The sequence below is a fragment of the Herpailurus yagouaroundi genome, unplaced genomic scaffold (genome assembly GCF_014898765.1).
Source record: "Herpailurus yagouaroundi ecotype Mexico unplaced genomic scaffold, PumYag 184, whole genome shotgun sequence".
NCBI lineage: Eukaryota > Metazoa > Chordata > Mammalia > Carnivora > Felidae > Herpailurus > Herpailurus yagouaroundi.
In genome coordinates, this window is record NW_024412415.1 from 36775157 (window position 1) to 36802859 (window position 27703).

At 39.7% G+C, this 27703-nt stretch overlaps 1 protein-coding gene across 3 annotated transcripts in view; it reads left to right on the forward strand.

Moving 5' to 3' along the window:
• The window catches only part of LOC121041954 (transmembrane protein 202-like), a 48649-nt gene that overhangs the window by 12131 nt on the left and 8815 nt on the right, over positions 1 to 27703 (forward strand). Inside the window, exons 1-5 of one of the 3 annotated variants that reach the window (XM_040493189.1) lie at positions 5625 to 7593; positions 7814 to 8069; positions 15454 to 15603; positions 15940 to 16071; positions 16542 to 16983. The exons of 1 other annotated variant lie outside the window; for it this stretch is intronic. In XM_040493189.1, coding sequence (XP_040349123.1) covers positions 7456 to 7593; positions 7814 to 8069; positions 15454 to 15603; positions 15940 to 16071; positions 16542 to 16738 — 873 coding nt within the window. In that variant the 5' untranslated portion in view covers positions 5625 to 7455 and the 3' untranslated portion in view covers positions 16739 to 16983. Of the gene's footprint in view, positions 1 to 5624; positions 7594 to 7813; positions 8070 to 15453; positions 15604 to 15939; positions 16072 to 16541; positions 16984 to 27703 lie in introns of those variants that run through there. One more of the 3 variants, XM_040493190.1, reaches the window with a different exon arrangement.

Sequence of the window (27703 nt, forward strand, 5' to 3'; positions counted from 1 at the left end):
AATGGACCCACAACCACACAGTCAAGTAATCTTTGACAAAGCAGGAAAGAATATCCAATGGAAAAAATGGTGTTGGGAAAACTGTACAGAGACATGCAAAATAATGAAACTGGACCACTTTCTTACACCATACGCAAAAATTAATTCAAAATGGATGAAAGACCTCAATGTGAGATAGGAAACCATCAAAATCCTAGAGAACACAGGCAACTTTAACCTTGGCCATAGCAACTTCTTACTAGACACTGTCTCAGAAGGCAAGGGAAACAGAAGCAAACATGAACTATTGGGACCTCATCAAGATAAAAAGCTTCTGCACAGCAAAGGAAACAACCAACAAAACTAAAAGGAAGCCTATGGAATGGGAGAAGATATTTGCAAATGACATATCTGATAAATGGTTAGTATCCAAAATCTGTAAAAAACTTATCAAACTCAACACCCAAAAAACAAATAATCCAATTCAGAAATGGGCAGAAGACATGAATAGATGTTTTTCCAAAGAAGACATCCAGATGGCTAACAGACACATTAAAAGATTCTCAGTATTCTCAGTATCACTCATCATGAGGGAAACACAAATCAAAACCACCACCTCACACCTGTCAGAATGGCTAAAATTAACAACACAGGAAACAACAAATGTTGGTGTGGTTGAGGAGAAAGAGGAACCCTCTTACCCTGTTCATGGGAACACAAACTGGCGCAGCCACTCTGGAAAATAGTGTGGAGGTTCCTCAAAAAGTTAAAAATATAACTATCTTACAACCCAGCAATTACACTACTAGGTATTTACCCAAAGGATACAAAAATACAGATTTGAAAGGGTACATACATGCACCCCAACATTTATTGCAGCATTATCAATAATAGCCAAACTATGGAAGAGCCCAACTGTCCATCAACTGATGAATGGATAAAGTAGATGTGGTATATATACATAATGGAACACTACTCAGCCATCAAAAAGAATGAAATCTTGCCATTTGCAGTGATGTGGATGGAGCTACAGTGTGTTATGCTAAGCAAAATAAGTCAGAGAAAGACAAATACCATATGATTTCACCCAATGTGGAATTGAAGAAACAAAACAACTGAACATATGAGAAGAGGGAAAAATAGAGGGAACCAAATCATGAGAGACTCTTAACTATAGAGAACAAATTGAGGGTTCATGGAGGGAGGTGAGTGGGGGATGAGCTAAATGGGTGATGTGTATTAAGGAGGGGATTTGTTGTGATGAGTACTGAGTGTTATATGTAAATGACGAATCACTAAATTCTACTCCTGAAACCAGTATTGCACTATATGTTAACTAACTAGAACTTAAATAAAAATCTGCAAAAAAGAATAATGTATCTTATACAAACATTTAATTACTGTAATGCAAACTTAGATCAACATTAGGAAATGTATTATGGCAACATATATGGTAAATAGACTAAGGGAGAAAGACCATGTTCTAGAGGTTAAGAAAGTATTTGATACGGCCATTCTAAACGTTAAATCTTGGCAAAACAGAAATAGAATGAAACTAACACAAAAATGAATATACATGTGAAACAAAAAGGAATACAGGCAGTTCCATTAAAGTCAAGAGTAAAATAAGGATGCCTACTACACTTCATAAACATTGTTTTGGAGGGTCCAATCAATCCAATAAGGCAAGTTTTGTAAAGGAAGAGACAGAATTATTATTATTTGGAGTCGATATGATGTTTACTTAGAAAATCCAAGAGAATTATCCAAAGGAATTATTGGAATTAAAGTAATTCAGTCAAGTGGTCCTATAAAATACATAGACAAAAATAACTTATTTCTATGTCAGCAGTAACAAATTAGAAGATGAAATGGAAAAATGTGATTCACAAAAACAAGTGGGTTAACATATGTAAAGCACCTAGTACTGTTCCTAGCAGATAAGAGGTTATATCAACAAGCTATAAAACTAATATTTATTTCATAGATTCCTAGAGGTGAAATTACTAAGACAAATGATAACATTTTTAAGATTCTTGATTTTATATTTTAACTTTTTATTAAAGTATAGTATACATATAGAATGGTAATCAACGCCCAGATCAAGAAATAGAACATTTCCAGCACCCCAAAGTTCCCTTAGTGTCCCCTCCTAGTCCCCAGTCATCTTCCTCCCAAGGGTATTTCTGACTTCTGACAACACAGATTTTGCCTGTTTTGTACTTCATATAAATGGAATCATACATATTCAGTCTTTTGTATCTGGCTTCTTTTGCTCAACATTGTGTTGATGAGATTCATCCATATTGCTTCTGTGCTTGTAGATTATTTATATTGCTACATAGTATTTCATTGTATGAATGTACCATGATTTTTCCATTCTTCTCTCTTTTTAATTTTTTTAATGTTTTTATTTATTCTTGAGACAGAGAGAAACAGAGCATGAGCAGGGGAGGGGCAGAGAGAGGGGAGACACAGAATCTGAAGCGGGCTCCAGGCTCTGAACTGTCAGCACAGAGCCGGACATGGGGCTCGAACTCACAGAGTATGAGATCATGACCTGAGCTGAAGTCGGACGCTTAACCGACTGAGCCACCCAGGCGCCCCTCCCTTCTTCTCTTGATGGGCAATTGGGTAGTTGCCAATTTGGGGCTATTATGACAAGTGCTGCTATGAGCATTGTAATACATATCTTTTGGTGGACATGTGGACACTTTTTTCTGTTGCATGCCTACCTAAAATGAGAAGGACATGTATCTATTCGGCTCCAGCAGATACCGCCAAGCAGTTTTTCAGTGAACATACCAATTTACGCTCCCAACAGAAGTGTATGAGGGTTCCGGTTGTTCTACATAGTTGCCAACACTTTTCCATTTGAGTCATTCTGGTGGATGTGTAGTGATATCGCATTACAGTCTGAATTTGCATTTCCCTCATGACTAATGAATCTGAGCACTTTTTTATGTTATATATGTATATGTTTTTATTCTGGCAAAACATCAGTTAAGGACTTTGATCATTTTTCTATTAGGTTGCCTCTCTCATTTATTTGTAAGAATTCTTCATTATATTCTTGCTATGAGTTTTTTTTAGATACACATATTGAAAATATCTTACCCCACTCTATGGATTGCCTTTTTACACTCTAAGTGGTATCTTTTGGTGAATAGAAGTCCTGTTTATTTTTTTTTAATTTTTAATGTTTTTAGTTATTTTTGAGACAGAGGGAGACAGAGCATGAGCAGGGGAGGGGCAGAGAGAGAGGGAGACACAAATCTGAAGCAGACTGCAGGCTCTGAGCCGTCAGCACAGAGTCCAATGCGGGGCTCGAACTCACAGACTGTGAGATCATGACCTGAGCTGAAGTCGGATGCTTAACCGACTGAGCCACCCAGGTGCCCCAGAAGTCTTGTTTAAAAACAATTCTTGGGGGCGCCTGGGTGGCGCAGTCGGTTGAGCGTCCGATTTCAGCCAGGTCACGATCTCGCGGTCCGGGAGTTCGAGCCCCGCGTCAGGCTCTGGGCTGATGGCTCAGAGCCTGGAGCCTGTTTCCAATTCTGTGTCTCCCTCTCTCTCTGCCCCTCCCCCGTTCATGCTCTGTCTCTCTCTGTCCCAAAAATAAATAAACGTTGAAAAAAAAATTAAAAAAAAATAAAAACAATTCTTGGCCTACTGTAAGGTCACAAACATGCTACTCTTTTTTCTTTTAACCAAACTGCTTTTTTTTTTTTGCAAGGCCATGAAATTATTTTAAGTTCTTTTTCTTCATGATTGAGTATACACAGATAATGGAAATGATGCATTATTGTGCTGTAAAGATGGGTGGACTATATATAAATTCACTTGTCGAATTTTCTTTAATAGTCCTCCAGAGCAACTTGAAGAGAAGCAGGGGATGCTTTCACAAGAACACTTTTGTGGAAGGACCTAGCATGCTTTAAGCACCAGTGTGCCAGGCTAGCAATGGCATATACTTCGTCTCTCACATTTTGCTTAATTCTTCTGTAGAAAATCCTCTCGTGAAATATCATGTATTGTATTAGTCAAACATGCACATATCCAGGGGAAGTAACGCCCTTCTTCTGCTACCATGATAGGGCGTTGCTCTCAAGCATGTGACGATGCCTTGTGCTTTACCATTGTGACTTGCGGCATGATCTGTATGAAGTTCCTTTTACCCAATATTTCTAGTATTTTTTTTAAATGTTTATTTTTATTTTTGAGAGAGAGAGAGCGAGAGCGAGAGAGCAAGCACACAAGCAGGGGAAGGGCAGAGAGAGACACACAGAATCCGAAGCAGACTCCAGGCCCTGAGCTGTCAGTGCAGAGCCTGACGAGGGACTCGAACTCACAAACTGAGATCATGACCTGAGCGGAAATCGGATGCTTACCTGACTTAGCCCCCCAGGTGCCCCGCCCCCCCCCCCCCCCCCCCCCCCAGTATTTCTAGGGTTAAATGAAAAGGAGAGTTCTGTGTGTTTTCAGCATCATTTTTCAGTTCCTGGATGTTATGATATGTTTTGTCATCCAAATTTTGTCTCCTTTACTAATGATTTCCATAAGCCATTTTTTCCCAGAGTATGTCTTTTGCTAGCAGCTTCCCAGCAGCTTTTTCTTCTTCTCAGTATCCCATGGTGGGGGCCTGGCTTTTCATCCCCCCCTGGAGGACTTCTGCGAGGTCAGCATGGGGCCCAGGAGCAGGGCCTGCCTCTGCCAGTGCCTCCGCTGGTTCACTGGCTGCTGTGGTGGAATGTTACAGTATACATCGTCCACGTGTTTTTCCAAAACTGCATTCACATCAATCCAATTGTTTTCTCAGAGACTGAGTCCTTAACCAGCTGGCGCCAGTTCCACAGTGAAGGGCATCAGTGCAAGAGCAGAGCTCCAGGCTTCTGCAGGGAGGGACTGGGAGCCTAAATAGCCCCCATAATCTGGTTTCTGCAGCAACTCCACATTGTGTTGGGTTGGTGTTGGAGACTCAAGATCCACTGGCTTGAGCTATGCTCCTCCTGGACTCTGCAGGCTCTGGGGCAGTGGCTGCCAAATAGGCAGGGGACCCCAAATTGCTTTTTATTTTATTTTATTTCATTTCATTTATTTTATTTTTTCCAAATTGCTTTTTAAAGTGGGGGAAGTGGCAATATACCCAGTCACCAGTGATGCATGAATAATGTTTTGTCATATGCATCCGGGCCCTAGCAAGTTCCCAGCAGGCCAGGAACATCCTGCCTTTTGTCCAGTACTGCCCAACCTGTTCCTTCAACAGCTGGAGGGTTGCATCATTTGCCAATCAGACACTGTCCACAAAATGACTCTTGATCTCGGGGTCATGAGTTTGAGCCCCACATTGGGTGTAGAGATTACTAAAAAATAAAATAAACTTAAAAAAAAAAAAAACAGGGGCACCTGGGTGGCTCAGTCGGTTGAGTGTCCAACTTTGGCTCAGGTCATCATCTTGTGGTTCATGAGTTGGAGCCCCACATCGGGCTCGCTGCTGTCAGCCTGTCAGCTTGTCAGCACAGAGCCCGCTTCAGATCCTCTGTCTTCCTCTCTCTGCCCTTCCCCTACTCACACTCTCTCTCCCTCAAAAAATGAATAAAACGTTTAAAAAATGCTTTATAAAAAAATAAATAATAATAGTATTTACTGAGCACGTATGAAGGCACTGTGCTAAGAGCTTTATGCATATCATCTCATTTAATCCTCACAAAAATTCTAATGAGGCAGGAATGAATATTAACCCAGTTTTAGAGATTAAGAAACTGATGTTCAGTGAGGTTAAGGAAACTGCCCCAAGTAACCTAACCATGAGTATTGGAACTACTTAAGTAAGTGCTAGAATGGGGACGGAAAGGTAGGCCTGTGTATTCAATGCCTATGTCTAGCTCCCTAGGCATGAGTGTGCATCTAACAGTCATGCTGTACAGCCCGTTTGCTGCAAATGGAAAAGTCTTTCCTATAATCACTCCAGTGGCACTAGCGTATTACAGCAATTGAGACTTCACAATATAATTGCATAGCATGGCCTAAAGGACTCTTCGTGATCTAGCTCTTGCTGATATCTGCACCCTTCAACCCTCACCTTTGAGTCTGTACCTAGTAGAACCACATTGCTTCTAATGTCCCAAGAACCTCATGCTGTCCATGGTTTCCTGCCTTGAGACATATCATTCTCTTTGCCTCAGTGCCCTATCACCTCTATCACCTGGAATATTCCTTAGCTGGAAATCCAATTAATACATCACCTCTTCCAATAAATCTTTCCTAATTTTCCCCTGAAAATGTTAACCATTCTGTCCTCTGTACCAACCTCTGTCCTTTATTTAAAAATATATTGTTCATTTATTCATTTAACATTAAATACTATTCTTTCCAGGCGCTAGGCTAAGTTCTGGTAGACAGAGAGTCAAATAACACTTTTGGAGAGGGAGGGCTTCATGCTAAAGCATGGACATAAACAAGCTAACTGCCAGTTGTTCCCACCAGCTAACAAAGTATAGGTTTCGACAGGCTTGGGCGAGCGAGGAGAGGGTATGCTGGGAGAAACGGGTGATAGGGCATTCTAATTCAGCCCAAATTTAGGAATCGGAGTTTATCTGTTCATGGAAAACAAGAGCTGGCAATACAGCTCGTCATTTATTTGAATAAATGTCCATGATGTGGAACAGGATGGTGTCTGTTCAGCATCTTGGACTGCTCTTGAGCCCTTGTGGGGAGAGGAGTTAGGAGCAACACTGAGAGAATTATTTGAAAAGAAGACTTTGAGCTACTCTGGGCACAAGCTGTGCTGGCTGTGGAAACAGGGAAAGGCCATTCTCGCTTTCACATAGAACCCAACACTGCTGCAGTATTGAGAATGATAGCTTTCAGCACGCAGGCTGGTAGCCCCCTGCCCTGGGGATGCTGGCATTTTCACAGTGGGCCCTGTCAGCACTGGCAGTGGCAGGACCGTAGCACCCTTGAATGGCTTCATGAGAAGGCATTGAAGAGAAGGTACTCGAGCAACAAAGGAAGAAAAGGTGGGGGGTGGGGTGGGGAGGGGAATACTGCATGATGATCTATGGCTGACAGACTGGTTCGTGAGCCTATTGAGACACACCCAGGGCCTTCCACTTAGTGTTGGGGCAAGACCATGAATGCCAGGCTACTTGTAATCTTGAATTCTAACCACAAGCTATGGAGTCCCGAAGACACCTGAGTTAACTTTTTTATTGGCTATTAGGGAACTGTGTCTTATTCATCTTTATATCCCAGGACCTAAGACAAAGCCTGACACACAGCAACTGCTGACAAAATATTTGTGGATTTATTTAATGAAGGAGTTGAAAGGGTCAGAGAAGGGAGAGGTGGGAGCATCACATATGCATGCACTTGATTAAAATGTGATGATTTGTTCCTGATCTGATTAGACCCAGAATATCAAACGGACATGGAATCTGTGCCATGGGTTCTGGCCTGTTTTGATGCTGCCAGCACATGTGGGAGGTGCTGAGACAAATTCCGTGGCAGTTACAAAGCGAACTGGCTGCCAAGATGGAGAGCAGGGAACAAATGGCCTTGACCTTCTATAATCCTAAGGTTCCCAAAATTAAGGGGAACCGGCACTACCAAAGGGTGAGGAGGTACCTAATTGTAGGTCAGATGGGAGGAAGAAGACTTACTTAAAGGTGGGTCTAGATAGAGTATCCTAAAGAAAGAGAAAAGATCACCCTGGGTAGGGATAGACAGCCACAGATCAAGCCCACATGGAGACACTTAAGGTAGAGATGAGTAGGAGCCCCTGGGGATCAATGGTTATCTTTTTGGGTAGGCAATATTTCCCTCATCCTTGTAGCCTACCCTCCCCGTCAACAAATATCCGAATGCCTCAATGCCACCCCAGAGGCGGCAGCAGCATGTGAATCAGACACACATCTACATCCGAACGTTCTGTGGCAGCCTGTGTGGTTTTGGTTTCCTAATGGTGATCTGCATGTCCCCACTGAACTGGGTGAGGTTCCTGGTGACCAAGAATGGCTTTGAGCTCTACGCAGGACTCTGGATCACATGCAACTATGAGCTGTGCTGGAGCCACACCCCCAAACCACCCTGTGAGTTCCACCAAATTAAACACCACAGGCCCCACAGTTCCAGAGCTTTCTGCCATGTTGGCCCTTCATCTTTCCTCCTCCAAGATCTCTTTGCCCTCACCTCTCCAAGTCCAGGATGGATCTCAGCCAAATTGTGAATGTAGCCATCCTTTTCTTTGGTGTTCTCAGTGTAACCTTTCCCAACTCAGTAGTTGATACTCTCTTTACTTTCTGGGAAGAACCCATTGGGCCTTTATAAGCTGTCCCTGTGAAGCAGTATGGTTGGTATTCTAACATCACTTGCAGAAATAGATGTAATTGATCATAACCGGGAAACAAAGCAAGGTGTCTCAGCCTCCATCAGATTTAATTTTTCAGGTCAGTGTGTTCTTCTGCCAACAGTAGAAGAGAATGTAAATGCATGTCAGATAAGGGTGTATAACAAATGCTAGCTATTTAGAGTAAATTATTAATGTCAAATTTTATGTGAACTTAAGCAGATCTGAAAATGCAATATAAAACATTGAAAAATAAGTTTCTAGGGCTAGAAGATACCATATGCATGAGTTTTTCAATCAGAAGCAACACTTAGAGGAAAGACAGAACTACACGAAACAGTTTTCCCATTATCCACAAGAGATACAGATAAGCAGAGGCTCCAGATGCTGGATGTGGGGTTGGAGGGGTTGCACCTAGGCTCAGACCTGAGCTGAAGCATCTATGACATGTGGAACTCAAGGGCAGGACCCAAACACAAGATCTTGAGAAGGAACTAAAATCAAAGGCAGGCAGACAATTCAAGTGCACCTTCAACTTAAAAGAAAAACTAAAGAAAATATTTGCAACAAATATGAAAGATAAAAGGCTAATGGCCTTAATATTTTAAAATGTATATTATTAATAAAAAGGCAAATACTCAAATTCTTTTTTTTTAATTTTTAAAATATTTTATTTATTTTTGATAGAGAGAGACCAAGCACAAGTGGGGGAGGGGCAGAGAGAGAGGAGACACAGAATCCGAAGCAGGCTCCAGGCTCTGAGCTGTCAGCACAGAGCCCAATGCGGGGCTCGAACCTATGAACCATGAGTTCATGACCTGAGCTGAAGTTGGTTGCCCAACCAACTGAGCCACCCAGGCGCCCCTCAAATAAATTCTTGATAACCAGACAATTCACAGAACAAAAACTAAAAATGTTTAGTAAACATAGGTAAAACTATTTTAACCATAATAAATCATTAAATAAAGGCAAATCAAATGAACAGTAAGATAAGATTTTTCAAACGCGACATTAGCAGAGATTTTTAAATGATGATACACAATGCTGGACACTCTCATATACACTGGGGACCATGTAAATGGCTATAACCAAAGCAATATGATTATGTGTATCCAGAGATTTACACTCACAAATTCCACTTCTAGAAAAATGGAGTAAAAGATATAGGCATAAAAATTAAACTGCAATATTTATGTAATCATGCCCAGGCTAAAATTTAGGACTTGAAGATTATTAAAATTTTAATGAATGAGAGTCTTGGAATTTTGTCACTTACAGTAGCAAATAGTTTATTTCTCAGAACCTGGATATTACCTATGAGGCCAACTGTTAATGATTTAGAGGTGGTCAACTGAGTCCTTTAAGTACACAATTTTAAGTCAAGTATCTATCCTGTTTGCAACGTTAACTAAGTTCTAATTCTAGGATCAGTAAGTAGTCCGCAGTTCTCATAATGAATTTCCCAAATGTCATGAGTGTGTTCAGCTCTCACTAATCTGTTATGTTATTACTGCCCAAAACACTATTGTCCAAATTCAAGAACTTTAAACTTTTACCTACTAATTGCAAGAATTTAGCCCCCTTTCCCATGGAAAGGTGTTTTCAGGATCATCCCAGTCAATGATTCTTGACTTCAGAGCACCATCAGGTAGGATATAAAAGCTACCAAGACTGGAAAGAATACTACCCTACTGGAAAGCAGTAATGTCATTTCTGTGAGTTTCATGGGGACTCTCTAAGATGGGCTCAAGAATGTGTGTGTTCATGTTCCTCTGTCGTGGAGTTACATTAGGCCATTGTGCCTCTGCCTCTGATTTCACCTGGTTCTAGATGATTGATAGCCTCTCTGCTGTAGCAGTTGCTAACAGAATGGAGAAGGGGTGGGGAGTAGGGGACACCATCCTTCACTTTTATTCTAGGTCTCAAGTGTGGAACAGACCCTTCTGTTAACTCCCCTGTAGCATAGGTGAGATCAAACCATAATATAAAGGAATGTTTTGCCATAGAGAGTAGGTTGGACCATTTGGAAGACTGTGGAGAAAGAAGATTAGGTCTTTTAGTCAAAGCAGTGGGCCCTCCAAGCCAGGGCCTGAGAACCATTGCACAACGAACAAGGCCAAGCTATGTGAGGAACCTAAATCTTAAGTTGATTTCACAGCCTCCTCTCCCAGGTGCTAGGTCTCCATCTTTTCCATTCCAAAACCACCTTCTTTTCCATGAGGCTGGGGAAGTTTTGTCCTGGCCTTATGTGACTGGAATAAAAGTTTTGTCTTGGCCTTATGGCAACAACATGGAGGTTTAGATCTGACTAAATAAGTGGGCTGACTCCTCAGCAGCACCTTCTTCATTCTCAAAATCCATAGCCACACCCCACCTGCACTCACTCAGTCTGGCTCCTTCATAGTTAAAAGGAGCTAGCCCTTTCGGAGCACTGTCTCCCTATTCTGGCTTTGATTTTTGCTGAAGGACCTAGGGTGCAGTAAGAGGAATCCCACCCCCAAATCTCTTTGGCACAGCTGAGTACTAGGTGCTTAGCTTTTCCTATGGCTGGCTTCTCTCCTATGCTTCTTTCTTCTCACGTCATCTTGGCTTCCCCATTGATTCCTTCCAGAGTGTCAACAGCTGTAAAGGAAAAGAGCATCTAGTGTTAACTAAGCTTATTTGTTCACAAGAGCAAGGTGGCTTATAGCCCTGGCCCTCTCACTTTCCAAAACCTCCTGGACCAAGTTTTACTTTCATAACAATAGAAGGAGATCTTGCCCAGCCCAAACTACTGAATGGTGAGTGTTCCCAATTCACTGAGAATCATTACTGCTTTCCAGTATGGTAGTATCCCTTCCAGTCTTGGTAGCTTTTATGTCTTACCTGATGGTGCTCTGAAGTACAGAATCACTGACTGGGATGATCCTGAGAACACCAGCAAGGATCTTATCAAGCTTTTCGCGTGATGTGGGCTTCTTCGTCTCCAAATTGAGAATGACATCCCCTCTCTTCCTAGGGCATTAGCTTCATTGCCTTTAGCAAACTGGGAGGTTTGCCTTGCTATTCCTGCAACCTAAGGCCATAAAAGGATATTACTAAGGAAATCTTCAGCAGTGTTTTGATACATGTGACCTACGTGGGTGTTCCTTATATCTAGGGCACTTCTCTTTCCCTGGACCAAAACTTCTTACTGACAAGTAGGGCCTTTTGTAACTTAGGTCCTAAGATCTTTGAAACTTTGACAAGTAAGCTACTGTAAAAACTGATGTTTAAAAGCTGAAATAGCTTTTGGTTTTATAGGAGATGGAGACTTGAATTCAGCTTAAGGATGTTTGTTTTGTTTTGTTCAATGAATTAGGAAAAAAACTATGAAGTTAACCAAATGTGCAGCCATTTTATACTATGGAGTTAAGTGTTTAGTTTGGTCAGATAATTAGTTGTATATAATTATTACTAGTAGACTTGCTTCCTTTTGGGGTGAGATTATTCTATGCTGCAAATCTTCAGTTGTTCCTTTGGAGTTGTGAGTGATCTTGTTCATGTGGTTTCAGGAGATAAGGAGCCAAAATGGAGAAGATTGTAAGAAAAACATGAAGTCAATTCTTCCTCTCATGGTGGAGGAAAGGCGGGCTGTAACATATCTTAGACAGAACTTACACCGAATATCTCAGTGCACTTTTGTGTTTTAATGATCAGATTTCATTTGAACTAGTATAAGCTATAGCGTGAACTTATTTATTCAGAAGAATCTCATAGACTCCCAAAGGCAGGAAGTTTGCTGTACCTTAGGAAATTCCAGACAAGACCGGGGTCTCTGATGAAGAAAATCAAGCCTGCCAGTCACTCAGTCTCTCTAGAGCTGCATTGTCACTCATCTTAGTTTACACTTTATCACTACAGCTCAGTTTCTCTTATTAGTGTGCAAATCCTAAAAAGTGAGATCCCAGTCTAGCTTTGTATCTTCTTGGCTCAAACAAGCAAAAGAGGAAATTAACATGAATCAGTCTCAAATCCAAATTTCCAAGCATAAGAATCAAATTAGTCCAATACGGGTCAGAGCCCATTCCTTGGTCCAATTAGCTATAGTCAGGGGACTATCGGCAAGGGCTACTAGGTCTAGTTGGGGGCAGTGGGCTAAATACCATGAACGATGCCTATCACACTGGGCTTCATGAAGCTCAATGTAGGCTGATGGTTCTTACTGGCTACATATCCTGCTAATTCTGAAACCCAGGTTTCAGAAAATGTGTTGCTTTGGGGTCATCATGTTTTAATGTGGCTAATTTGTTTGGGCCACAGAACAACTCACCTCTGTGGGTAGGGGTGTGGTTTCTTTTCATGGACTTTCCTATTATTGATGATGTCAGTGGTGAGTTCTAGAGAACGAAGTAAAACTTAAGAGTCAAATCTTAAATTGGGATAAGCTTTAACATATTTTCTTCTCCCTGGGTTACCTGGAAGCCGGACTGTGATTCTCAGACATAAAAGTTCTGAGAGAACTTTTAGTGGTAGAGCCCATCTGGCTTAAGAAAGGAAAAAAGCTAGACAAGGAGGCACCCCCTAAAGGATACTGAAGACATTGCAGGGTCTGCAGTATCAGAAGAACTATATTTACTTGCAATCGTGTGTTATCCTCTATTTCTTTTTTTTTTCAAGTTTTTATTTAAATTCCAGTTAGTTAAAATACAGAATAATATTAGTTTCAGGTGTACAATCTAGTGATTCATCACTTCCATACATCACCCGGTGTTCATCACAACAAGAGCACTCCTTAATCCCCGTCACCTATTTAATCCATCCCCCAACTACCTCCTCTCTGGTAACCATCCATTTATTCTCCATAGTTAAGAGTCTATTTCTTCGTTCGCCTCTTCGCTTCTCTTTTCTTGTTTGTTTTGTCTCTTAAATTCCACATGTGAGTGAAATCGTATGGTATTTTTCTTTCTCTGACTAATTTAACTTAACATAATACTCTCTAGCTCCATCCATGTCATTGCAAATGGCAAGATTTCATTCCTTTTTATGGCTAAGTAATATTCTGCTGTGTGTGTGTGTGTGTGTGTGTGTGTGTGCATACATACATACATACCACATCTTTATTCATTCATCAATCGATAGATACTTGACACTTGGGCGGTTTTCATAATTTGGCTATTGTAGGTAACGCTGCTATAAACATCAGGTGCATGTATCTTAAAACATTGCTGTGGGAGTTAAGGGAAGGATCTGCTTGATATTAGGGAGATGTTAGGAAAAAGCAATGTTTAGCATGCCCCTTCTCTCTTACCAACATCCAATCTGCAGAGAGCAGAGATCTTGAGCCAGGAGATGAGAGAGGTGGCGTTATGGCATTTGGGTAAGGGCTTTGGAACAAAAGGATGTTAGCAGGCCTGTCCCTGAGCAAATGTGACGCAGGACCTTGAGGGACTCTCAGGAAAGAAAAAAAAAAAAAAAAGAAAGATATTTTTAGGGATTGAAATTCCTACAATCCAGAAAATTCAGGCTTGAAATCTTACAAGAGAGGAGTTCAAGTAAATGGGACGTCGTTTTGTGGTCAAATGCAAGATAAGGCCTGTACAAGCCAGATCTACTTGGAAGAGAAAAAAAAAACAAATAGAAACAAACTACCTGTCCAAAAACAGTTAAGTCATTAAGTAAAATATGTTAATATGATAAGCTCCTTGGTAGCCATTAAAAATGATGTATACAGGGGTGCCTGGGTGCCTCAGTTAAGTAACCAGCTCTCGATTTCAGCTAAGGTCTTGATCTCATGGTTCGTGGGCTTGAGCCTCGCTCTCTCTCTCAAAAATAAATAAATAAACATTTTTAAAAATTAAAAAAAAATGAAAATGATGTTTACAACAGGTGATTTGGAGGATAATCTTACCATATAATCTTAAGAAAAAATTCACTTGAGGGGCGCCTGGGTGGCGCAGTCGGTTAAGCGTCCGACTTCAGCCAGGTCACGATCTCACGGTCTGTGAGTTCGAGCCCCGCGTCGGGCTCTGGGCTGATGGCTCAGAGCCTGGAGCCTGTTTCCGATTCTGAGTCTCCCTCTCTCTCTCTGCCCCTCTCTCGTTCATGCTCTGTCTCTCTCTGTCCCAAAAATAAATAAACGTTGAAAAAAAAACTTTAAAAAAGAAAAAATTCACTTGATATGCAGTATCATATCCACTCAGTACAGAGGGTAGAAAAATACTGGAAAGAAATAACATAAAATGCTAGCAGTAGTAGCTGCCTCTAGGTAGTGGGCTTGTGGCTGATTTTCTTCCTTATATTGAACATGTATTACTTTTATTTATTTAAAAAAATTTTTTTAATGTTTATTTATTTTTGAGAGACAGAGCACAAGCAGGGGAGGGGCAGAGAGAGTGGGAGACACAGAATCTGAAGCAGGCTCCAGGCTCTGAGCTGTTAGCACAGAGCCCCAGGCAGGGCTCGAACCCACGAACTGTGAGATCATGACCTGAGCCGAAGTCGTATGCTTAACCGACTGACCCACCCAGATGCCCCCATGTATTACTTTTAGAATTAGAATTAGGAACAAGAAAATGTTTTAATCTGTGTTGTGATGTTAGAGTCATGTTTCCTATAAGCTAGTTTACATCTAGGTTAATGTGTTAACGCACCCAGAACTATTTGTATGTTTAGTTTTATAATGAAGGCTTTGCCTTCACAGTAAATAAATTCCAAGTATCAGTGAAAAGCTGGGAAACGGGAACCTGGGTGGCTCAGTCAGTTAAGTGTCTGACTCTTCATTTCAGCTCTGGTCATGATCTCACAGTTCTAGCCCCATGTGGGACTCAGCGCTGATAGCTCAGAGCCTGCTTGGGATTCTCTTTCTCTCTCTCTCTCTCTCTGCCCTTCCCATGCATGTGCTCGCTCGCTCTCTCTCTCTCTCTCTCTCTCTCTCTCTCTCAAAAACAAATAAATAAACTTGAAAAATTAAAAAGAAAAGCTGGGAAATAAGATCCTTATTTATGCCCTGGACGCCACATAGTAAGCTCTGTTTCATCCTCCCTAGTCCTCGCTCCCTTTTCTAAGACTCTATCTGGTTTTCTTAAGAAAACCCTGCTGGACTACCCAGACCCTGCTGGCCCCCTGCTGGACTACCCAAGCCTTTCCTTTCTCATTCTCCTTGGCAGATTACCTTCAATATTCCAGGACTTTCTTCCTCATCTCTATCTTCTCCATACTCGTTGCCCTTGGCTGGCTCATCAACTCTTGCCTGCCTAGAAGAGGAAGTATGACCACCAACTTCGATCTGAAGGTATCCATACTGAGCTTCATCTCAGGTACAGACCTAGACTGGCAGGGAAATGCCAGGGTAAAACTGTCAAATGAATCAAGTTTCTCTCTGGGGCTTTTATTCTCATTTTCTTGTCCCTTTCCTCTTCTTCAGTATCACATCAAGTTGCCAGCTTCCGACCCTGTCTTACTGCATAAAACACACTTTAACTGACTTATACCAGGGGGAAGGGAGAGGCCCCTTTCTCTTTCCCATATTGGTCAAGCCCTAAATTTTAATCTTGCTGTGCATATGGCGTGGAGGTAGAAGAAGACTTGGGGGTGCGTGGTCAAGGAAGACTGAAGACACTGATGGGTTGTGACATCTTTTCTTTTGGTCCTAGCCATCTCCTTGCTCCTCTGCCTTATCCTGTTTCTGGCACAGGTTTACAGGCATACTAAGGATGCCTTGGAGCCAGATCTCCTATGGGCCTATCATATTAATTGGTGGAGTGACTTCTTATTCACGTTTTCTGGTGAGTCAGTCCCCTGTCTTATGCTAGAAGGATAGAAGAAGAAACCACTTCTTGAAGGCAAGGTAGAATTTAGGAGAAATAGAAGAAATGACTGTTCCTATCCGGAACATTTATACATGGAGAGGCAGAGTGGTATGGCAAAGAAAGTATGGATTTTGAAGTCTGGAAACCTGGATTTAGTAACCTGTTCTACCATTAACTGAGGCAGGCACAGGTTGACTGACTTGCCTAAGACCACACAGAAAGTTGTGGAACTATCATTTGAATCTAGGAGGTTCAAGCTTTGTCTTCACCATGTGAGATAATGTAATGGGAGCACAGGAGGGTAAAGTAACTGTGCTGGGGGAGAGAAGGGTTGGCTTCACTAAGAAGAGGTCTTTAGAACCTCTTCTAAAGCATCACTAAGAATTTTGAAAGCCAAAAGACCATCTGTCTACTGAAACTCACCTCAAATTCTTCTCCTCCTTTAGGGATCATGTCCTTCCTCAACTACATAACTTTCAGATTTCCTCCCCTTGATCAAAATGTCACCGCGAGTCCCATGGACAAGTCAAGGCTGGGGGTTGGTCCAGTGACCAAAGAATTACCTGCTGAAGATGAAGGGTTAAGTTCTGATATGGAAGCTCCAACTGAGGAAGAGAAAACAGCCCCCGAAGCAGAACCGTGATGGTGATAGGAAAACCCAACTACTGCTTGTTTTAAAAACAGAAGAGGGGCTGAGTTGGAAATGATTGTGTAGATTCTAGGAAACTCTCCTAATGTCATGTCCGTGCTATTGAAGGAGATAGCAGTAAAGCTATCTTTTGTGTGCACTGGACCCAAAATATGTATTATAGAAATAAAAGAAAATAATAAAAATCCATTTAAGAAAAAAAATTTTTAAGTTTATTTATTTTTGAGAGAGAGAGAATCAGAGGGGCAGAGAGAGAATCCCAAGCAGGCTCCGCGCCATCAGCATGGAGCCTGATGCAGGGCTCGCACTCACTAACTGTGAGATCATGACCTGAGCCAAAGTTGGGCACTTAGCCAACTGAGCCATCCAGGCTCCCCAAGAAAAAATTTCTAAGATAAAACATCTGTGGTTAGAATCACGAATGAAAGAAACTAGCAGTAGGTGCAGTGTGTGGATTAGAGATGTCTTTGGGCATCAGGGATCTTACAGAGCAGAATGACCCATAGAGAAAGATGTCATCTAGAGGAAGATGCCATCTAGAGAAAGATATCATCTAATTCTGCTTGAAAATTTCTTTTCTTTATTATACATGGCCTATACTGTTGAATCTGAATTGCAGATCATTGCCAGCAATGGAATAAACATCAGTAGAAATAATGCTTTTCATCCATAGGTACTGAAAGGTGCTGGGGTGGGAGGTGGGTTCTGGGGAATCCATGAGGTCCAATTTCCTATGAGGACTGGTCATTTGAAACCTTTACAGTCTATTATGTGAACCCACTGCTTCTCCCTAGGCTGAGAGATATCTTAACCAGGCCTCCACAAACTTCTGAAACTGTGCACAAAATTTGTGGATGCCCTTTTCTGTGAAGAGAGCCACAGACTCCATCAGATTTTTGATAGGCCTGTGACTCTTTTGATTCCTGTTACTCAGTTTTGTTTTAATGAGCCAAATGAGGCTAAAGGGCTTTCTTTGGCCTAAGTATATAGATGTGGACCAAGTTAAAAGGTTTTACCCCATAAAACTAAGTAAGGCAATCACATAGGTCTTTCAATGGCTAAAGATCCCTTTCAAACCCAGACCTCATTCCATGCAGAAAGTCCCTGACATTCATTTTGTTCTTTATTCCTTTAGTAGCTGCCACTACTACTCTACTGGTTGAGGTGCATACTTCTCCCCCAACCTGGCAGTGGAATGGACTATAGTGCCCAGCTTGAACCCCTTTCTGCTCTTAAAGATAAGCTTTTGGGTCCTTTTGGTTTAATTTAAAGATCTACTGGTAACTTCTGTAGAAAACAAACATAACAGCATGGAGCAATTATGTAGGGTTTTTTGGGTTTTTTTTTTTTTTTTGCCTTTTTAAGATAATTTTATTTGAGTGGTTCTTACAATTCATGTAGTGTTTTTTTTTTAATGTTTTTATTTACTTATTTATGAGAGAGACAGAGACAGAATGCAAGTGGGTTAGGGGCAGAGAGAGAGGGAGACACAGAATCCAAAGCAAGTTCCAGGCTCTGAGCTGTCAGCACATAGCCCAACGGCGGGGCTTGAACTCACGAGCTGTGCGATCATGACCTGAGCCGAAGTCGGCCACTCAACCGACTGAGCCACCCAGGCACCCCATAATTTATGTAGGTTTTATAATCCTGGTCCCTGATTAGAAATGCCCTAACATTCCCAGATAGTAACTGAAAGCCCATTAGGATAATACCTTAGCTTTTATTCCTAAGGATAGGACTTTAGCAGCATGTGCTTATGTGCACCCATCCATACAGACACCCATATACACACAGAGACACACACACAGACACAGACGCATATATACACACACTTCATTTTGACCCTACCTTAGAAAACTCTCCATGTTGGCTCCTCTTCCTAACAGATGGCCTTAGTTATGGCAGAATGACTGGTGCCTCCTTACCACAGGGGGCCTCATTTCAGAGGCTCCTCAGGCTATTCCTGAGACTTTGTCTGGTTGTAAGAACACACGTGTATTGAAGTCCAGCTCCTCATCTTCCCACGCCCCTCACACACTAAGCATTCCCCACACATTGATGAATGAAGGATTCATTGAATTGATAAGCTTTATTTATAATTCAGTTTTACTACTTTAATTGTAAGACTAAACTGACAGTGAGATAAGTACTGATGACTCTTCAGGAAACGGAAGTTTTAAGTGGGGTAAGAAGAAGGAAGTAGGTCTGAGTGAGAGTGGAAGATGTTAGATCATAAGAAAGTAACCATAAAGGGGCACCTGGTTGGCTCAGTTGGTTAAGCATCTGACTTTGGCTCAGGTCATGATCTCACGGTTCGTGGGTTTGAGCCCTGCATGGGGCTGTGTGCAGACAGCTCAGAGCCTGGAGCCTGCTTCAGATTTTGTGTCTCCCCCTCTCTCTGCCCCTTCCCCGCTCACTCTCTCTCTCTCTCTCTCTCTCTCTCAAAATTAAATAAACATTAAAAAATTAAAAAAGAAAACAAAAGAAAGTAACTGTAAAAGCCCTGACTATTAGGAGATAATGGATAGTCATTATAACCAAGTTTTCTACTTTGCTAGCAGAGAATAATATTCTTATAAGAAACAGGCAACCTGCCGCGCCTGGGTGGCTCAGTCAATTAAGCATCTGACTCTTGATTTTGGCTCAGGTTATGATCTCATGGTTTGTGAGTTCCAGCCCTGCATCAGGCTCTGCGTGATGGTGCAGAGCCTGCTTTGGGATTCTCTCTCCCTCTCTCTCTTCCCCTACCCCACTTACTCTCTGTCTCAAAATAAATAAATAAACTTAAAAAAATAGAGACAACCTTTCATTGCTCCTTTAGAAGCTGAATGCTCTATTTTCTTCTTTCTCTGTCTTTGCTTGTAGAAAATTCCTTAAAAAGCTTAAGTGGATTTCCAATAAGATAGCTCAGTAAATCATCCTTCCATACCTTCCCTCTGCTCCAAATACATTGCCTGATAGATGAAACGGAGGGAGAAGAGAGGGAGAGTGAGGGAGAAGGTGGGACAGGGCGGGAGGGAGAAAGATAGATTGAGAAGTATAGCCAGGTCAAAACAAGACAAGCATTTTCACAGAGCAGAAAAATGACCAAAACACAAGGCCGTAATTTGAGTTAAGCCATAGATTTAATGAGCTCTAAGTCCAAAAGTAATATGGAAGTAAACAGTAAGACAACTCCTGTAGGGTGAAAAGAGTTAAAGTGCTTCTCAAGACATGGACTAGAGGTAGGTTCATGACTCTAGCTCAAACTAGGGACTTATGGAAAGCTGCCAAGGACTGACTGGGGCTACAGCTTACTTGGAACCATACACTCGAAGAGGTAAAAGGACACAAACACACCCTTGCTCAATTGAGCAGGCCATTCGTTCATTAACTGGCTCTGTAACATTCCCTGACAACATAGCAGAACAAGAAATCTGAAATATCATATTTATGAGACCTGAGTCTGGACTGGGGAACTTGGCTAAAGAAAGGAAACCCAAACCCATTGGATGGTATGAGCATAAAAGGAGAGAAAGAAACAAGAGACAACAAAAAAAAAATTTTGTGCCTGCAAACAGGAATTCCAAACATGTAAAGAAATGTTCAGAAAAAATTCAAAGTCCACAATCAGAATATGGATTCATTTCAGATTAATTTGGAGCATAGTATTATAGAGACTTTAAATATTCTTAGGCTACATGAAGAGATATATGACAGAATCATAGATTATAAAAAATGACCCCAAACTATGAAACAAAAATAGATGGAAATCATAGAAATGAAAAATATAAGTCATTAAAATAAAAAATATAATAGTCATTATATAAAAAAAATAATAGTCATTAAAATAAAAAGCTCAATAAATTAAAAAAAAATCTAAATAGTACACTAAATAAAAAGAGAAAATATTTTATTCTGGGGTATATCTAGAATATTTGCAAAAATTGACCAAGTAATATGTCTGAAAGAAAGTTTCAACAAATTTAAAAGGCTATAAATCAGTCTGTGTTTCTTGAACTCAATGACATCAAATTAGAATTCAATAAAAATAATAATTTTTTAAAAATTCTATATGCTTTTGAGAACTAAAAAATGCTCCCTAAAAAATTCATGAGTAAAAAGGCAATCACAGTGGAAATGACAAAATATCTAGAACTAAACAATAAAAGAATGGCTACCATAAAACCCCACAGGTGCATTTATGTAAAATAAAAAATGAAAAATAGTTTAAAATAAATAACTATGCAGTCAACTCATGGACCTGAAAAAGAATAACTAAATAAACCAAAAGGAGAAGAAAGAAAAATTTTTTTAAGTAAACAGTAAAATATGAAAAAGTTTTTAAGTTCAAACAACCTAAAACCTAGCTCTTTGGAAAACAATAAAACAAAGGACAAACTATAAGCAAATCTAATTAAGAAAAAAAAGAAAAACTATAAATAAATAATATCAGGAATGAAAAGAACTGCTAAAGTAGTCTTCTGTACATTATAGATTACATAATTGGTTTGTGTATTATATATTTTTATATATTTATATATAATATAACATATTATAGATATGTTACTCAAGCATATTTTGTTGTTTAAAATTTGTTTCTTTGGTGTTGGTTGTTATTTGTCTTCTCTCATTTCTGATTTTATTTGGGTCCCTTCTCTTTTCTTTTTGATAAGTCTGGCTAGAGGTTTGTCTATCTTATTAATTCTTTCAAAGAACTAGCTCCTGGTATCATCAATCTGTTCTATTTTTTTAATTTTTTAAATGTTTATTTATTTTTGAAAGAGAGATAGAGTGCGCACGGGGGAGAGGCCAAGAGAGAGGAAGACACAAAGTCCAAAGCAGGCTCCAGGCTCTGAGCTGTCAGCACAGAGCCCAACGTGGGGCTCAAACTCACGAACCATGAGATCATAACCCTAGCCGAAGTCAGATGCTTAACCGACTGAGCCACCCAGGCGCCCCTGTTCTATTTTTTTTTTTTTTTTTTTTTTTTTTTAGTTTCTATACCATTTTTCTCTGCTCTAATCTTTACTATTTCCTTCTTTCTGCTGGCTTTAGGCTTCATTTGTTGTTCATTATCTAGATCCTTTAGGTTTAAGTTTAGATTGTTTATTTGAGATTTTTCTTGCTTCTATGTAGCAATACAGACCTACCTGGATGTACTAAGACTGCTTTTGCTGCCGTCCCAAAGGTTTTGGACCATTGTGTTTTCATTTTCATTTGTTTCCGTGTGTTTTTTTAATTTCTTCTCTGATTTCCTGGTTGACCCATTCATTCTTAATAGGATTTTCTTTAACTACCATATATGTGTGATTTTTCCAAATTTTTTTCTGGTGGTTTATTTCTAGTTCCATAGCACTGTGGTCAGAAAAGTTGCATGTTATGACTTCAATCTTTCTATATTTGTTGAGACCTGTTTGGTGACATAACGTGTGATCTATTCTAGGGAATACTCCATGTGGACTTGAAAAGAGAGTGTATTCTGCTGTTTTAGGATGAAATATTTTGAATATATCTGCTAAGTCCGTCCATCTGGTCCAATATGTCATTCAAAGCTATTGTTTCCTTTTTTATTCTCTGTTTAGATGATCTGTCCATTGACATAAGTAGAATATTAAAATGGAATTTATTCCTGGATTGCAAGCATGGTTCAATATTCACAAATCAATCAACATGATACACCAGATTAATAAAAGAAAGGCTAAGAACCATATGATCATGGGACTAAGAACCATATGATCAGTTTGTTAAGCATCTGAATCTTGATTTTGGTGCAGGTTGTGATCTCACAGTTGGTGAATTTGAACCACACATTGAGCTCTGCACTGTCAGTGCAAAGCTGCTTGGGATTCTCTCTCTCTGCCCCTCTCCCACTCTCTCTCTCTCTCTCTCTCTCTCTCTCTCTCAAAATAAGTAAGTAAACATTTAAAAAAGAAAAAAGAAAACCCTATGATCATTGCAATAAATGCAGAAAAATAATTTGACAAAGTACAATATCCATTCATGATAAAAACCTTCAACAAAGTAGGCTTAGAGGGAACATACCTCAACATAACAAAGACCATATATGAAAAAAAATACAGCTAATATCATCCTAAATGGGAAAAAAAACTGAGAGCTTTTACTCTATGGTCAGGAACAATAGAAATCCTAGCCACAACAATCAGACAATAAAAAGAAATAAAAGGTGTCTAAATAGGCAAGGAAGAAGTAAAACCTTCACTATTTGCAGATGACATGATACTACATAGAGAGAAAACTTGAAAGATTACACCAAAAAAACTGCTAGAACTGATACATGAATTCAGTAAAATTGTAGGATACAAAATCAATGTGTAGAAATCTGTTGCATTTCTATACACCAATAATGGAGCAGCAGAAAGATAAATTAAGGAATCACTCCAATTGCACCAAAAACAAGATGCCTAGAAATAAATCTAAAAAGAGGTGAAGGACCTATACTCTGAAAAAATATAAAATACTGAAGAAAGAAATTGAAGATGAAGCAAAGAAGTGGAAAGACATTCCATACTCATGGATTGGAAGAAAAAAATTTGTTAAAATGTCTATGCAACCCAAAGCAATCTACACTTTTAATGCAATCTCTATCAAAATAATATCAGCATTCTTCACAGAGCTAAAACAAACAATTCTAGAATTTGTATGGAACCAGAAAAGACCCTGAATAGCCAAAGCCACATTGAAAATGAAGAACAAAACTGGAGGTATCATAATTCCATATTTCAAGGTATACTACCAAGCTGTAGTAATTAAAACAGTATGGTACTGACACAAAAACAGACACATAGATCAATGAAACAGAATAGACAGTACAAAAATAAATCCACAATTATATAGTCAATTAATCTTCAACAAAGGAGGCAAGAGTAGCAATGGGAAAATGACAGTCTTTTCAACAAACATTGTTGGAAAAACTGGACAGAAACATGCAAAAGAATGAAACTAGACCACTTTCTTATACCACACACACACACAAAATTCAAAATGTATTAAAGACCTAAATATGAAACCTGAAACCATAAAAATCCTAGAATAGAACACAGACAGTAGTTTATTTGACATCCGCCATAGCAACTTCTTTCTAGATATGCCTCTCAAGGCAAGCAAAACAAAAGCAAAAATAAACTATTGGGACTTCATCAAAATGAAAAGTTTCTGCACGGTTAAGGAAACAACAAAACTAAAAGGCAACCTACAGAATGGTGGAAGATATTAACAAATGACATATTTGATAAAGGGTTAGTATCCAAAATATTATAAAACTCAACACCCCAAAAATGAATAATCCAATTGAAAATGGACAGAATACATGAATAGACATTTTACCAAAGAAGACTGTGCAGATGGCCAACAAACACATGAGAAGATACTCGACATCACTGATCATCAGGGAAATGCAAATCAAAACTACAAAGTCACACCTCACACCTGTCAGAATGGATAAAATCAACAACACAAAAACAACTGGTGTTGGCAAGGATGTAGCGAAAGGGGAACCCTCTTGCACTGTTGATAAGAATGCAACCTGATGCAACCACTGTGGAAAACAGTATGTGGATTACTCAAAGGTTCTAAAAATAGAACTACCTTACCATCCAGCAATTGCCTACTAGGTATTTACCCAAAGGATACAAAAATACTGATTCAAAGGGATACATGCACCCTGATGTTTATAGCAGCATTATCAACAACAGCCAAATTATGGAAACAGCTCAAGTGTCCATCAACTGAAGAACGGATAAAGAAGATGTGATATATATTTATAATGCACTCAGCCATAAAAAAAAAAATGAAATCTTGCCATTTGCCATGACATGGATGGAGCTAGACAGTATTATGCTAAGTGAAATAAGTCAGTCAGAAAAATACAAATACCATATGATTTAAATCATATGTGCAATTTAAGAAACAAAACAAAGTGAAAAAAAAGACAAACCAAGAAAGACTCTTTTTATTTTTATTTATTTTATTTTTTTAACGTTTATTCATTTTTGAGACAGAGAGAGACAGAGCATGAATGGGAGAAGGTCAGAGAGAGAGGGAGACACAGAATCTGAAACAGGCTCCAGGCTCTGAGCTGTCAGCACAGAGCCCAACGCGGAGCTCAAACTCACAGACCGCGAGATCATGATCTGAGCCGAAGTCGGACGCCCAACCGACTGAGCCACCCAGGCGCCCCAAGAAAGACTCTTTTTTAAAAAAAATTAGTAGGCTCCACACCTAGCATGGAGCCCAATGTTGGGCTTGAACTCATGATCCTGAAATCAAGACCTGAGCTGAGATCAAGAATCAGTCAGATGCTCAACTAACTAAGCCACCCAGGTGTCCCAAGAGACTCTTAACTGAAGAGAATAAACTGATGGTTATCAGAGAGAGGAGCGGGGGGGATGGGTTAAATGGAGTGAACTTGTTGTGATGAGCACCAGGTGTATGGAAGTGTTGAATCACACTATATTGTACACCTGAAATGAATATTATACTGAATGTTAAGTAACTGGAATTTAAATAGAAATTTAAATTTTTTTTCTTTCTTACTACTCTTTATTTGAACCATTAAGTTATTGAATATGTAAATTAATCTGTGGATTCAGTGAAATTCCAAAGGAAGTCTGACACTTTTGTAGGGTTCTTTTGTGAAGAATGTCAGGTAGGTCCTAAAATTTAGGGCAGTTCATTCTCTTCTGCTTGCAAAGAATCAAAAAGAGCCAAGATAATTTTGAAAAATAAGAAGATCGGGGCGCCTGGGTGGCGCAGTCGGTTAAGCGTCCGACTTCAGCCAGGTCACGATCTCGCGGTCTGTGAGTTCGAGCCCCGCGTCGGGCTCTGGGCGGATGGCTCGGAGCCTGGAGCCTGTTTCCGATTCTGTGTCTCCCTCTCTCTCCGCCCCTCCCCCGTTCATGCTCTGTCTCTCTCTGTCCCAAAAATAAATAAACGTTGAAAAAAAAATAAAAGAAAAATAAGAAGATGGAAACAATTACTCTAACCTATATGGAGGTGACTATTGTAGTCAAGACAGTGTGCTGTTGGCACAGATATAAACAAACAAATGGGACAGAATAGAAAATCTAGAGATGTGGAAATGTGATATATGATAGTGTTAGGATTAAAAAAAATAAATGAAGAAACTATGAACTATTCATAAATGAGGAAATTATGAACTATTCAAGTAGTAGGGTTGGTGCAACTGGTTAAACAGGGGGAAAAACATAAAACTAGAGCTTTGACCCATGATCATAGTTTTTTTTTTAAAAAAAGGAAGTCCAGAGAGTAAGGACCTAATGTGAAAAGCAAAACTTTAAAGACCTCCATACCCATCTGGAGGAAATGTGAGCCTCAAAAAGAATAATGACATTAATAGATTTTAACACTTTGAATTTTTTAAGAAATCCATGAGTTTGTAGTGACATTCAACAAAAGAGAGAAATGGTGAAAGGAGAAGGAAAAGAGGAGGCAGATTTTCTTTACAGAAATATGCCAGCCAATAAACATAGAAGGAATGATAGATGTTGAAAATCATTTTATAATCCCCAATATAATTCAGGCAAGAATTATAGTATATCATCATTAAGTAAAAAGTTACTGGAGAATAGTATATCATGTTATCCCTCCACTGAATACTTATTAATTCCAAAGGGGAAATGTACAATGGGAAGATTTGGCAATCACAATCTTAACTAAGTGGTCAAGCTTGGCATCATCAAGAGAAGGATGAGTTAACATCACGTGCTTCATGATGTGAAACAGTGGGAGGTATACACCACCACCTGTGTGGGGGTTTTGCTAGAAATGTTTGACTTGAATACAATGATAGTCACACAAATTCAGAATGCATGGCCTTCTATAAGACAACTGACCCAAACTATTCAAGGATTTAATATCATGAAGAACAGAGGGAGGTGATAGGATTGTTCTAGCTGAAGGAGACTACAGACATAAAACAGATGAAATTCATTGATTCTGGATTTCTTTTTTTTTAATTTTATTTTCTTTTTAAAATTTACAGCCAAGTTAGCTAGCATATAGTGCAACAATGATTTCAGGAGTAGGTTCCTTAATGTCCCTTACCCATTTAGATCACCCCTCCTCCCACAACCCCTCCATATTTAAAAGCCTCTTATATTTTGTCCCCCTCCCTGTTTTTATATTATTTTTGCTTCCCTTCCCTTATGTTCATCTGTCCTGTGTCTTAAAGTCCTCATATGAGTGAAGTCATATGATTTTTGTCTAACTAATTTTGCTTAGCATAATGTCCCCTAGTTTCATCCATGTAGTTGCAAATGGCAAGATTTCATTCTTTTTGATTGCTGAGTAATACTCCATTGTATATATATACCACATCTTCTTTATCCATTCATCCATCGATGGACATTTGGGCTCTTTCCATACTTTGGCTATTATTGGTAGTGCTACTATAAACATTGGAGTGCATGTGCCCCTTCAAAACAGCATACCTGTATCCCTTGGATAAATACCTACTAGTGCAATTGCTGGGTAATTCTATTTTTAATTTTTTGAGGAACCTGCATATTGTTTTCCATAATGGCTGCATCAGTTTGCATTCCCATCAGCAGTGCAAAGGAGATCCTCTTTCTCTGCATCCTCACCAACATCTGTTGTTGCCTGAGTTGTTAATGTTAGCCATTCTGACAGGTGTGAGGTGGTATCTCATTGTGGTTTTGATTTGTATTTCCCTGGTGATGAGTGATGTTGAGCATTTTTTTAATTTTATTTTTTATTTTTTTAAATTTACATCCAAATTAGTTAGCATATAGTGCAACGATGATTTCAGGAGTAGATTCCTTAATGCCCCTTACCCATTTAGCCCATCCCCCCTCCCACAACCCCTCCAGTAACCCTCAGTTTGCTCTCCATATTTATGAGTCTCTTCTGTTTTGTCCCCCTCCCTGTTTTTATATTATTTTTGTTTCCCTTCCCTTATGTTCATCTGTTTTGTCTCTT